A 12,875-nucleotide genomic window follows, 5' to 3' on the forward strand; every position below is an offset into this window, starting at 1 on the left:
GGGGTACATCTGTGGTTGGCAGAAGCCATGATGTGTCCTGGGATGAATAACTGCAGGGCCCCTGGTGGGTCATGCAGAAGTGGGGATCACGCACTGGTGGAGCTGTGGGACCTTCCCTGTGGGAGCCCCCTGCTCCCAGCATCACCCTGCCCTGGGAGACTGGTCCAGTGGGGATGTCTGAGCAGGGTCCTGGTGTAGGTTTGTGGCCTGTGTGATTGTGTGGTCCTGCAGAGCGGTGTCTGATGAGGCCTGGGGTGGTCTTTGGAGAGGTTAAATTCTTGAATTATTTTTGTTTTCTGGAGTCAGTCTGATGCAGCTGGAGTTGTGTGCAGTGCCAGCCACCTAGGAAAGGGTCAGGTACACAAGTGCTGTACCCAACCCAGGAATAAAAGTGGCAGGGGCTGTGGTGTGAGGGGAACAGAGAGCATGGCTGAGGCACCATGCTCAGCACAGGATGAGTCCCTGGCCTGGGAGGGGATCAGAGCTGACTTCCTGAAGGAGAGGAGGATAAAAAGGGAAGGATGGGTATAGAGCCAGAGGTCTAGGAAGAAAGTTACCAAGGAATGAGAAAACCTCATTCAGTTCAACCAGGCCAAGGGCAAGGTCCTGCACCTGAGCTGGGGCAATCCCCAGGACCAGCATGGACTGGGGGAGGGAGGGAGGGAGGGAGGGAGGGAGGGAGGGAGGGAGGGAGGGAGGGAGAGCACCCTGTGGAGAAGACCTGGGGTACACTGGTGTGTGACAAATGGGACATCAGGTGTCACTGTGGGCTGGCAGCCCAGAAAGCCAAGTGTCTCCTGGGCTGCCCCCCAGCAGCGTGGCCAGCAGGCCAAGGGAGGGGATGCTCCCCCTCTGCTCCACTCTCCTCACCCCCCCTGGGGCACTGCCCCCAGCTCAGGGGTCCCCAGCACACACAGGGACCTGGTAGAGAGGTGCAGAGGAGGCACCAAAATGGTTTCAGGGCTGGGACACCAGGGCTGCCCAGCCATCATCCCAGTGGCCTCAAGGTTGTTAAAAAATGAGAAGCAAATCTTCCTGTCATGCAAATGTGCCATAGCAGTGCCAATGAGGCTTAGTCCCCTTTTTGTCTTGGCAGATAAAGGGAATCAGGCAGAAGATGAAAAGTGAGAGGTTCTGGTGCAGATGGCCATGACTGCCTCCTTTTTGTTGTGTGCACGCAGAGGAATTTTAAAGCACTGGATTCTCACTGCATCCTTTTATGTTTCCTACCGCTTTCCTGTGACTCCTTTGGAGGTTTACTTGCTCTTGGTTTACATTCCCACCCTCTCCCAGTGGCACAGAAACTGGGGTGGGAGTTTCAGGGAAACCCAGCAAGCAGCAGCCCAAAGGTCAGTCTGAATTTTTTGTGACTTGCTTAAAGAAGAGCAGAAACCTCTCAGCTATTTTGGTGCATTGAAAGAAAGGAAAATGGGAGAATTATTGCAGAAAGGACAGAAACCTATGGCAAAGGCTTTGTTTTGAGTGTTTGAGCAACCATGTGATGTGTCTTGTGATGATTAAATTCTTACATTCCAACAGTAATTCAAGTTGTTGCTAAACAGTCAGTACCAAAAATAAACCCTGCTGGATCCAGTCTACCTTAAGTTATTGATTGGGAAGTTTTCCAAGAGCTGAGTAAGATGGTGCCTCTGCCATTAGTGTTGATTTCCAATAAAGCCTCTGCACACTGGATGGGCATCAGGAGCTCAGGAGGTGGCACAGCCTCTGATTTTTAAGGAAAGAGAGAAGGAAGGAGCCAGGGTAATTACTGTCTGATTAACCCAACCTTGCTTCTGGGCAAAATAATGGAGTATTTGAAGTGCAATTTGATTAAGAGAATTAAAGGAGGCTTAGACAATTAATGCAGTTCAGTGTTTAAAAATAGATTAGAGCATCTTACTGGGTACATCTGCCCTCTGTGTGCCCATGGGAGGGCTCAGCGAGCACTGCCATCCCACTTTGCCCAAGATCCATCCTGGAGCTCCCCAGGGATTTGTGTATGGCCCCAGGCAGGATGGGAGCAGGCAGCAAAGGGACAGGGCAGGGACAGGGACTGGAGGTGGTGGATGAAGACCCTTGGGGTAGAACTCAGAAGATGGATTGTTGGGGAGAAAATTGAGAAAGCTACAAACGGGAAGGAGCAGTTTGCTTCTCATTCAGCTGGGTCCAGCTCTGGTGTCCCCAAGAAGGACACGGAACTGTTGAATCCAGTCCAGAGGAGGCCCTGGAGCTGCTGGGAGGGCTGGAGCAGCTCTGGAGCCAGGGGGAGAGAGTTGGGGTTGTTCAGCCTGGAGAAGAGAAGGATCCCATGGGGAGACCTTAGAGCACCTTCCAGTGCCTGAAAGGGCTCCAGGAAAGCTGGGGAGGGACTTGGGACAAGGGCCTGGAGAGATGGGATGAGGGGCAAGGGCTTTAAACTGGAAAACAGGATATTGAGATGAGAGATTAGAAAGAAATCCTTTGGTGTGAGGGTGCTGAGCCCCTGTCCCAGGTTTCCCAGAGAAGCTGTGGCTGCCCCATCCCTGGCAGTGTTGAAGGTTGGATGGGGCTTGGAGCACCCTGGGCTGTGGGAGGTGTCCCTGGGCATGGCAGGGGTGGCACTGGGTGAGCTTTAGCAAACCAGTCATGATTCTTTGAATTCTGGATAATTTCTCCCAGAGAGGTGGGTGCCCCAAAACCTTGCATTTGGTGCTGTGAAATAACCAGGGCTGGAGATTTCTGACCAATGGGCACATTTGCAGCTGGTGAGAGCAGCCATCCAAAAACCTTGGTTCACATCAGTTTTGCTGTCTGAATTGGGTGCCCCTGGTAGAATAATCTGCCCTGGGCCAGGATGAGTCCCCAGGCTGGAGCTGCCAGACCTTGCTGGCTCAGCACCTCCCAGACACGTCCTGTGCACAACTGCTGCTCTTGCATCAGGTCTGCTGCCTGCTCTGAGCTGCTGTGTGAGCAGAACCCTTCAGCTCATCAGCTCCCATTGTAAGTCAGGGTACGTAATTATTGCTGAAAACTTAATTAAGAGATCTCCTAAGCTCGCCTTGCTTTGAACTCTTGATACATGCTGGTTCTTGTTGGCTCAGAGACCTCCTGCTATCTGAGCAGCAGGGCTGGTGGAGCTGCAGAAAGAGCCTGGGGTGTGTTGGGCTGAGCATGCTGGATGCAGGCTGCATCTCCTGCAGGCTTTGCTGCTGGATGCAATCTGCTCCTGCCCTGGCCAGGCAGCTCCCAGAGCCAGCTGCAGCAGCCTGGGCAGCTCTGGTGTTGCTGGGTTCATGTCCCTGCCAATGCCCAGGTTGTGGCTCTGTACATGGCTGCCCTTCATCCCTTGCTCCTCATCACCACCTGCAGACTGTTGTTCTAGAGTGGGGGACTGGGGAAAAAAGTGAAATCCCACCACTTTCTCCAAAAAAAGAGACTGGAACCTGGCACTGTGCTGACTTTGTCTCCACCTTTTGCCCAGGTGATGAAGTGAGGGAGCTGGTTCTGTTCAGTCTGGAGAAAAGGAGGGTGAGGAGAGACCTCATTGCCCTCTCCAGCTGAAAGGCTGCAGTGAGGGAGGTGTTGGCCTCTTCTCCCCAGGGACTGTGGCAGGAGAAGAGGAAATGGGTTCAAGTTGTACCAGGGGAGATGCAGGTTAGGTGGTAGGAAAAATTTCTTCCCTGAAAGAGTGGTGAAGCATTGGAACAGACTGCCCAGGGAGGTGGTGGAGTCATTGTCCCTGGAGAGAGTAAAAAAATGGGTAAATGTGGAGCTTCAGAAGATGATTTAGTGGTTAAGATGGTGTAAGGCTGATGGTTGGAGTCGATGATCTTGAAGGTCCTTTCCAGCCTGCAAGGAACATACTGGGTTGGTTTCCAGGATGCATGAAACGGGATCCATCGCTGTTAATGTAAAAGAGTATTTTAAAAGCTCAGTCCCACTGATGTTGCCAGTAAACAGCTTTTAATTACCTAAAAATATGTAACAGAAACATCTTTAAGCATCTCACCTGCTTCCTTTTTTAGTGACTGAAAGATTCAAAAGCTGCAGTTCTAATCTGTCGCAGATCACCTCCAGAGGAGACATTTCAGGGAGTGCCTTTAATCTGAATGGATCTGTAAGAGCTTTTCAGACTCTGCTGTGCAGCATCTCTGCTCCTGGTGAAGGCTTTGTGACCTCTCACACTGACACTGAACCCTGGCACTGTCTCTCCTCGCTCCATCTCCTGCAGAATTGGTCCCTTCTGGCACACTGGAAGTTAAAAATCCCAGGCTTGCTGGCACCTTGCAGTGGTACCAGACATCTCCTGGTGAAGGCAGATGGACAGCAGTGCCCTATCCTCTTTCTGCAGCTTGGCAAGCAGCTGGAGCTCCTTGGCTTCCTTCTGCATGCAAGGCACTATCCCTGAGCCCCCTCTCCCCTCCCAGTGGGGACAGGGGACAGGGCCCCACAGTGCTGGTGGCCATGGGGGCATCCCTGCTGTTCTCAGTGACAGCAGGAGCAGAGCAGATATCCAGGCTTGGCTGTGGGATGTGGAGAACCTTCAGCATCTCCAACAGCCCATCTTGCCCCTCAGGGTGTATCTGTTTGCCAGGGGTGCTTGGGCCATGGCAGTGGTGATGTTGTGGTACTGGAGCTTCCTGTTGCTGAACGTTAAATAAATCTGAGTCAGTCACTTAAACAGATGCCAGGGATATGAAAATAATTGTCTGGGAAGGCTGTGGTTGCCAGGTCTCCAAGTAACCCTCACACGTCCTGGGACTCAAAGCCAGCCAGCAGCAGTGGTTTCCCCTTGCTGCTCAGTTGGAAGTATTTTGAGGGAAGGCAATCCAGCTCCCATTCCCACATCCCTCCATGCTGGGGGGGGGTCCTGGCCCCTTCCCAAGCAGCCAGCACAGGGAGATGCTCACCCACATCCAGTATTGTCTTGAACATCCTCACTGGAATCATCACTGCAGGATGGACTTCAGCACAAAGTGACAGGGGGAGAAAATACAGAGCAGTGAGTTATGTGAAAGTGTTTTGTGAGACCAAAGGTGGATGTAGGTGGAAGGGACCTGAGAGGTCCCTGGCCCAATATCTTCCAGCAGTCCCATTAGGTCAGGCTGCTCAGGCCTTCACCCAGCTGGATATCCTTAAGGACAGATATCCCACCACCTCTCCTGGCCCAGTGCCTGTCCACCCTCATGCTGACAATTTATTTTTGTAATGTCCAGTTTGAGGTTTGTGTCTCCCAGCTCTGTTTGTCACTGCATGTACTGTCCCTGTGCCCCTCCAAGCTTCAGCAAGAAGCTGAAGGTCACCTCCAAAGAGCAGCAAGAAAATCTGGCTTCAGCTTTTCTCTCCCCTTCTGCTGGGTGGCTGTGGGCAGCTGTAGGAAGCCCCTTCTCTTTCACCTCCCCAGGTCCCAGCCTGTCCCTGTGTTGGTGTCAGCCTGTTGTCCCCTGCCACTCCTGCAGCTTTGTCTCATTCCCCATCAGCTCCCAAGCCCAGGGAGTTCCTCAGCCCAGGCTGGTTTCTTTACTCAATACAAGTTCTTTCAAGAACGGAGAAAAAATAGTCAGCCCTTTAAATGAGAACTCAAACTGAAAATATCCTCTGCCCTTCCCTACCTTGCTGCTTGTTCTCTAGCAAATACAGAATTGGATGAGGTCCCCTGGTGAGCTGTGGTGTTGGCTGGCTCAGCCATACCTGCAGCCTGGGCTGAAGGTGTTCACAGATGGGTTCATTTCCTCCTTTTCCCCGTGGTGCTGCAGCTCTCAGCTCTGACTCAGAACCCTGTACACCACTGTAGGATGTGACCTTCCCCCAGCGCATTCCCATCGTCAGGATTTTCTAATTTTGCTTGTGACTGCCAGCTGGGAGCCACCACAGCCACTGGAGTGACTCAGTTAATGACTCTGGAGTCTATTAAACAAAGTTTTATTGAATTAAGTAAGTCTTCAGCTCATTGAAATCAAGAGGGAGCGTCAGGGTGGGAGTATTTCCCAGAAATCTTGTTTGATTGGCAGTTGGTTTGTACTTTCACAGAATCATAAAATTTTCAGGGTTGGAAGGGACCTTTAAGCTCACCCAGTTCCACCCCCCTGCCATGGGCAGGGACACCTCCCACCAGCTCAGGTTGCTCAGAGCCCCATCCAGCCTGGCCTTAAAAACTTCCAGGGATGGATGGGGCTTCCACCACCTCTCTGGGCAACCTGTGCCAGGGTCTCACCACCCTCATGGGGAAGAACTTCTTCCTAACTTCCAATCTAAATCTCCCCTCCTCTAGTTTGAGTCCATCCCCCCATGTCCTATCCCTCCCTGACATCCTAAAAAGTCCCCGCCCAGCTTTCCTGTAGCCCCTTCAGACACTGGAAGGCCACAATGAGGTCTCCTCAGAGCCTTCTCCTCTCCAGACTGAACAACCCCAACTCTCTCAGTGTCTTCCCAGCAGAGCTGCTCCAGCCCTCTGAGCATCCTCGTGTCCCTTCTCAGGACACCCTCCAGCACCTCCCTGTCCCTCTTGTAAAAGGGGCTCCAGAACTGGATGAAGGACTCCAGGTGGGGTCTCCTGAGAGCAGAGGGGGAGAATCCTGCTGCCCACCCTTCTCTTGATGCAGCCCAGGATCCCCTTGGCTTTCTGGGCTGCAGGTGCACACTGATGGCTCATGGTGACCTCCTCCTCTCCCCCCAGCACCCCCAAGTGCTTTTCCCCAGGGCTGTTCCTGCCTTTCTTAGGTATCTTGAGACTCAATGTGCTGGTCTCAGTGCTGAGGTTTGGAGTTGGTTGATCCTCTGGTCAGGTCAGGGTTACATCCCTGGCAACCCAACCAGGCTCTCACAAGCCCATGGGTGGTGTAGGGCATTTCCAGCACCGTGGAACAGAGGACAGAACACAGCTGGGCATGGGTACTGAGCCCCCACTCCAGCCCTGCTGCTGTGCTCATGGGGGTCCCGGAAGCTTTTGGGTCACAGGGTGGCAAGGGGCACTCACACAGCTCCTCCAAGGAAACTCTGGTTTCCAGAACAACCATGGACCCACAGAGTGGTTCAGGTTGGAAGGAACCTTCAAACGTCATCTAGTCCTAACCTCAGAGTCACCTTCCACCAGGACAGGTTGCTCCAAGCTGAATACACAAAACTGGGTGGAATGTCTGAGATGCCAGAGGCTGTGCTGCCATCCTCTGAGACCTGGACAGGGTGGAGAGTTGGGCAGAGAGGAACCTGATGAGGTTGGACAAGGACAAATGTAACACCTGGGGTGGAACAGCCCCAGACACTGGTATAGTTCAGGGGCTGACCTGCTGGAAAGCAGCACTGTGGAGAAGGAGCTTGGAGTCCTGGTAGACAAAAAGTTATCCATGGGACAGCTTTGTGGCCTTGTGGCCTTGTGTCCTTGTGGCCAATGGCATTCTGGGATGCAGGATGTGGCCAGCGGGATGATGGTGGTCATTCATCCTCCCCCCCCTGCTCTGCCCTGGTAAGGTCACATCTGGGGTACTGTGTCCAGTTCTGGGCTTCCCAGTTCAAGAGAGACAAGTGCTGGAGAGCCCAGTGGAGGGCAGAAAGGTGAATGGATGACTGGATGACTGGAGCATCTCCCCCAGGAATGGTGGAGAGAGCTGGGACTGTTCAGTCTGGAGAGGAGAAGGCAGAGAGGAGACCTTATCAGTGTCTATAAATACCCAAAGGGTGGGTGTAAGGAGGATGCAGTAGTGCCCAGTGACAGGAGAAGGGAAATGGCACAAGCTGGAACATGGGAAACTCTATCTGAACGTGGGGAAAAACTTCTTTACCCCAAGGGTGACAGCCCTGGCAGAGGCTGCCCAGGGAGGCTGTGGAGTCCTCTGAGCTGGAGATTTTCAACCCCCCCTGGCTGCAGTCTTGTGCAATGTGCTCCTGGCAGTCCTAGCAGGGGGCTGGACAAGGTGTTCTCTAGAGGTCCCTTCCTACTCAATGATTCTGTGATTCCCTTGCAGTCTCTGTTATGGGGCAGGCTGGGGCTGTGCAGGCAGGGGATGGCTCCCTGTTCCCTGTGGGGTCATCAGCAGGGGCATTTCCAGGCTCAGACCCCACCAACGGGGTGGGTGGAGTGGAAGTGTCCCCACTCAGGAGGTGGCAGTGGTTACAGCCCTGGTCTCCACCTGCTGTGGGGCTGGGCAGCAGGTTTTAGCAGTGTCTCCAACACAGCCATGATTGCTTTTTTCTTTCTCCCCAGAAACAAAGGAGGAGTTGGAAGAGCTGATGTCTGACATAAAGAAGACAGCGAACAAAGTGCGCTCCAAGCTAAAGAGTGAGTATTCCATTAATCCCAGGTGGGTTGGGTTGGAAGGGACCTTCAAGATCATCTTGTCCAATCCCCCTGCCATGGTCAGGGAAACCTCGCACAGCCCAAGGTGCTCCAAGCCCCATCCAGCCTTCAGCACTGCCAGGGATGGAGCAGCCACAGCTTCTCTGGGCAGCCTGGGCTGGGGTCTCACAGCTCTCACAGCAAAGAATCTGTCACTGCTTGCAGGCATCACCTCCCCTTCCCTTAGCATCATAGAATGGTTTTGGGTTGGAAGGACCTTTAAAGGTCACCCAGTACAACCCCTGCAGTAAGTAAGGGACACCTTCAGCCACACCAGGGTGCTCACAGCCCTGTCCAACCTGGCCTGGAATGTTTCCAAGGATGGGGCACCCACCACCTCTGGGCAGCCTGGGCCAGGGTCTCACCACCCTTACTGTAACACCCCCCCTATGGGAATTTACTCCCCTGTATCTAGTTCCCAGCTGGAAGGCAGGGAATGGTGCCATGAGCACCTGGTGGGCTGCAGGCATGTCCCAGTGGTGGCATTTTTAGGTGTCAGACCCTTCTGGTGAGCTCTGAGCAAACCTGCAGCATGGCCAAAGGTTGGGTAGCCAGGGCTGAGTGGTTGGGGAGGTGCTGCTGGAGGACTTGCAAGAATTGCAGGAATTGGCTTTTCCCTGGCATTCCAGGTGGGCACAGGCAGCCCACTTCCCTCTTCCCAGGGCAGCTCTAGCTGGAGCTGGGTGGCACTGCCATGGGATGTGCTGCCCTGGGGCTTGTGCTTCTCCCTGCCCACATCCTACTCCCTCCTTTGTCCTCTCTTGCTTTTCCAACTCCAGTGCAGGCTGTGTCATTTGTGGCTGTGCCCAAGGCACTGAGGTCTCCTCTCTGTCCTGGCTTTGCTGCCAGTGCAGATGGGGTGCTCAGGGGACACCACTGTCCCTAGACATGGGCTCTGTGAGGCAGGTGGTGGGGAGGAAAGGGGCTCTTGGGCTTGGGGACAGTTGTCCTGCTTCATCAGCAACCCCTGTTTCTTGGCATGGCTCAGCCTGGGATCAGGGCAGGGCCAGAGCTTGGCCAACATGACCACTGGTTCCATCCCTGGGGGAGTCAGTCAACCCCTTTGACAAGAAGGGAGTGAGAACAGCAAGGCTGACATCCTGCTGGTGGCTGGAGTTGTGCTGGAGTGCTTGGACAAGCCCAAAAGCCCAAGACTGGACCCCCAGGCATCCAGCAGGTGAGTGGGCACAGAGCATCCTGAGGCAGGAGGCAGTCACCCTGCTGCAGCTCAGATTTGCCTTCAGTGATCTTGACCCTGGGATTTAGTGGAGCTTCTTGCAGGAGACTTGTCCATGCCTGAAGGGTGGAAGGGGAACTACTGCTTCCCCCCCAAGCAGCAGCATTCTCCCTACTCCCAGGGTTTCATGGGAGCCCCACAGTCATGAAGGTTTTTAATATGGCTGAAGCCATTGCTCATGTTCATCACCAGTGGCATAACCATGTCCCATGGGTAGGCCAGATGATGACTTGTACCTCTGTTGTCACCTTGAGTCCTTTGTCCTCCCATTGTGTGATCTCAGGTAGACCCAGGAAGGAGAGCTGGGGACCACCTTACCTGTCTCATAGACCATGGACCCTTCCCATCATCTGGAACTCCCTGGCCACACTGAAATCTGTTGTGTTCAGCTGGGGACAGGGTTGAGTCTGTGAAAAACAAAAATCCTTTCCCATATGTGTTTTGCTCCATGTTTTTTTAAGGAGCTTTGGGAGCCTGAATGGTTGCAGGATGGGTTCTGATTCTTGTTTTCTTTCAGAAAAGACTCCCTGGTATCATATTTACCTGGAGCAATGAATTTGCTTTGTCCCAAAACGTCTTGTGGCCAGCATGATGAAAAAAAACATTCAGGACTGATCAAAAACACCATCTGCTGACAGTGAACTGACTTCTTTGGGATAGACATTGCTCATGCAGTGGCTAATTCTAATTAGCAGCTTCTTGGGAAAATGTGATTTTATTAATTATCACCAATGCACAATGTTTGCCAATACTGTTTCTTGGGAACAGGGAATGGTTTGTGACAAGTGTAGAGGAAGAGCAGTTGCTGATGAAATGTGCTGGGTGGGCAGCACCCAGAGTGCCCACAGCAAGGGAGGGGACACAGGGGAAGTGCCAAGGCTGCCTGGGATGGGACCTGGTGGATAAGCTGTGGATACAGCTGCTTGTTCCAGGAAAGAAGAAAGGGGGGAGGGTTGGATTGCCTGTGGAAGTTGTGGCTGCCCCATCCCTGGCAGTGTTGAAGGTTGGATGGGGCTTGGAGCACCCTGGGCTGGGGGAGGTGTCCCTGACCATGGCAGGGGGTGGGTGATCTTTAAGGTCCTTTCCAACCCAACCCACTCTGTGGTTCTGTAATGTGTGCCAAGGTTCTCCAGCACTTCCCCAGAGCATGTTGGGCCCCTCCTGCCAGCACCAGGGTTCCCCAGGCCCATTCCTTACAGCCCTGCTGCTCTCTGCAGCGTGGTGCTGTGGGGACACCCATGCAGGGGGGTGGAACAAGGGGATCTATAAGGGCATCTATAAGGTCCCTTCCAACCCAAAGCAGTCTGTGAACCAACACGCAGTAGAAAGGCAGATGCCCATCATGGGGGGGTGTGTGTCATGCACTCTGCCCTGCTGCACTGGGTGGTAGTTGGGAGGCACTGGGATGCTCCAGGGAATGGGAAGGCCCTTCTGCAGGAGGAACCTGCCCCATGCTGGGCTCATGGGATCTGCTCCAGTGCAGAAGGTGCTGTGGAGAGCTGTGGGACATCTCACTGGGAATGCTGTCCATCCAAACTCAGGGGATGCCACCAGCTCACACCTGGTGCTCTATGTGGAGCCATGGATCTCAGCACCCTGGGCCAGCCTGCTGCTGGGAGCTTTCTTGCAGGCTTTTTATGTCCCTGAATTTAACTTTGAATTCGCATGTCCTGACCTGACCATGAGGAGCAGATTACAGAGCCTTGCTCTGTGCCTCCTGTCCTGCCCCCCCTGCCCTTTCCCTGCCCAGACCCCAGCTCCTCCCTGCAGCCACTGGTGCTCTTTGGGATGGATCTCACCCAGCAGTGAAGGGGCAGATGCTGCTGCAGTGCAGTCCAGCAGGATGGGATCTCCTCCTGGGTCCTCCCCGTGCAGGACCAGGCAGCTGGCAGAACTGCTATTTTTAGGTTCCCTGGAGAAGTCTTGAGCTTCAGTATTTTGCAGAGAACATTTGAGCTCTGGGTTTCCTCCTCCTGCCTAGCAGGGGGAGAGCAGCACTCCATTTTGTTTGAATGCCAGAAAGTGCAGATATCAGAATCCCCCTGTTCACCAAGTCCCAGCCTGGTGAGTGCACCCAGCACCCTGCATAATGAACTGGGCTTTGCTGCCCCTCCAGAATAAACCACAGGCTGGAGTCAGGAGCTGGGGATGGCTGGGGGCCAGATGTCACAGACTGCAGTCTGTTGCAGTCCCTTGGCCAAACAAGGTCTTTTTCTTTCTCTAAGCAGCACTAATCTGTGTCCTTCTACCCTGAGCAGGTATTGAGCAGAGTATTGAACAAGAGGAAGGACTGAACAGGTCATCTGCTGACCTACGGATAAGGAAAACTCAGGTGAGTCTCTGCCCTGTGGCATTTGGAAGGGGAGGCTGGGAAGTGGCTGGAGGCAGCTGGGGGATTCCAGGAGGTGGTGGAACAGGAGGGTTGGTCTTGACTTTAAAGCAGTCAAGTTCTGCTGTGCAAAGGAATCACAGAATCACCAGCTGGGCTGGATTGGAAGGGACCTTAAAGCTGACCCAGTGCCACCCCTGCCATGGCCAGGGACACCTCCCCCAGCCCAGGGTGCTCCAAGCCCCATCCAACCTTCAACACTGCCAGGGATGGGGCAGCCACAGCTTCTCTGGGAAACCTGGGACAGGGGCTCAGCACCCTCACACCAAAGGATTTCTAATTTCTGCTTCTAATGCAGCACATTTCTGAACAGATCAGTGAAAAATCTATCCTGAAAACACAGTGTCTGGAGCATGTGCAGAGGGGCTGTGCAGGGAGGGCAGCATGTGGTGGCTTCAGCCATGTGTACAAGTCTGTGTGGACAAACAGGCTGGGGGGTTCTGCACATCCATGTTAAGCATCTCACTAAAGGTGATTTGTGACTGCATCAAAAATACTCTCCAAAGCACAAGCTTTGGGTGGAGAACATTTTCCTGCCACATGTTCAGAAACCTGAAGTCTATGTGAGTTTCTGCCATGCCTGGAAGGATGCTTGAGCAGCTCCTAAATGAGTCCAAGGCTTACTGATGCATTTGGGCAACTCACCTAAAATTCACTTGATGTAGGAAGATGAGTGTTCTCCCAGAGTGTGCTGTGCAGTCCTGCAGCCTGCTGGAAATCTCCTGCCCTCTGCTGGGGCTGTGGTTGCCCTTCCTCTGGCATCAATGCAGCCCTGGCAGTGTTAGGTTCCTGATGGGCTGGCAAAACTCTTCTTGTTCCTGTGAAACCACCAGTAGCAGGTTCTTTGGTGAGCTTCTTAGCAGGGTTATCCAAGGGCAGAGATGGGGGGCACCTCCTTCTTCTCCTGGTCCTTGTGTTGTAGTTGTGACAAATGACCA

At 53.6% G+C, this 12,875-nt stretch overlaps 1 protein-coding gene across 2 annotated transcripts in view; it reads left to right on the forward strand.

The window, feature by feature from the left end:
- The window catches only part of STX1A (syntaxin 1A), a 68,983-nt gene that overhangs the window by 39,459 nt on the left and 16,649 nt on the right, over positions 1-12,875 (forward strand). For both annotated transcript variants that reach the window (XM_030462744.1, XM_030462745.1), the window contains exons 4-5: positions 8,180-8,254; positions 11,807-11,880. In XM_030462744.1, the coding sequence (XP_030318604.1) occupies positions 8,180-8,254; positions 11,807-11,880 (149 nt within the window). The remainder of the gene's footprint in view (positions 1-8,179; positions 8,255-11,806; positions 11,881-12,875) is intronic.

The sequence above is a fragment of the Calypte anna genome, chromosome 19, assembly GCF_003957555.1.
Source record: "Calypte anna isolate BGI_N300 chromosome 19, bCalAnn1_v1.p, whole genome shotgun sequence".
In the NCBI taxonomy this organism is placed as follows: domain Eukaryota; kingdom Metazoa; phylum Chordata; class Aves; order Apodiformes; family Trochilidae; genus Calypte; species Calypte anna.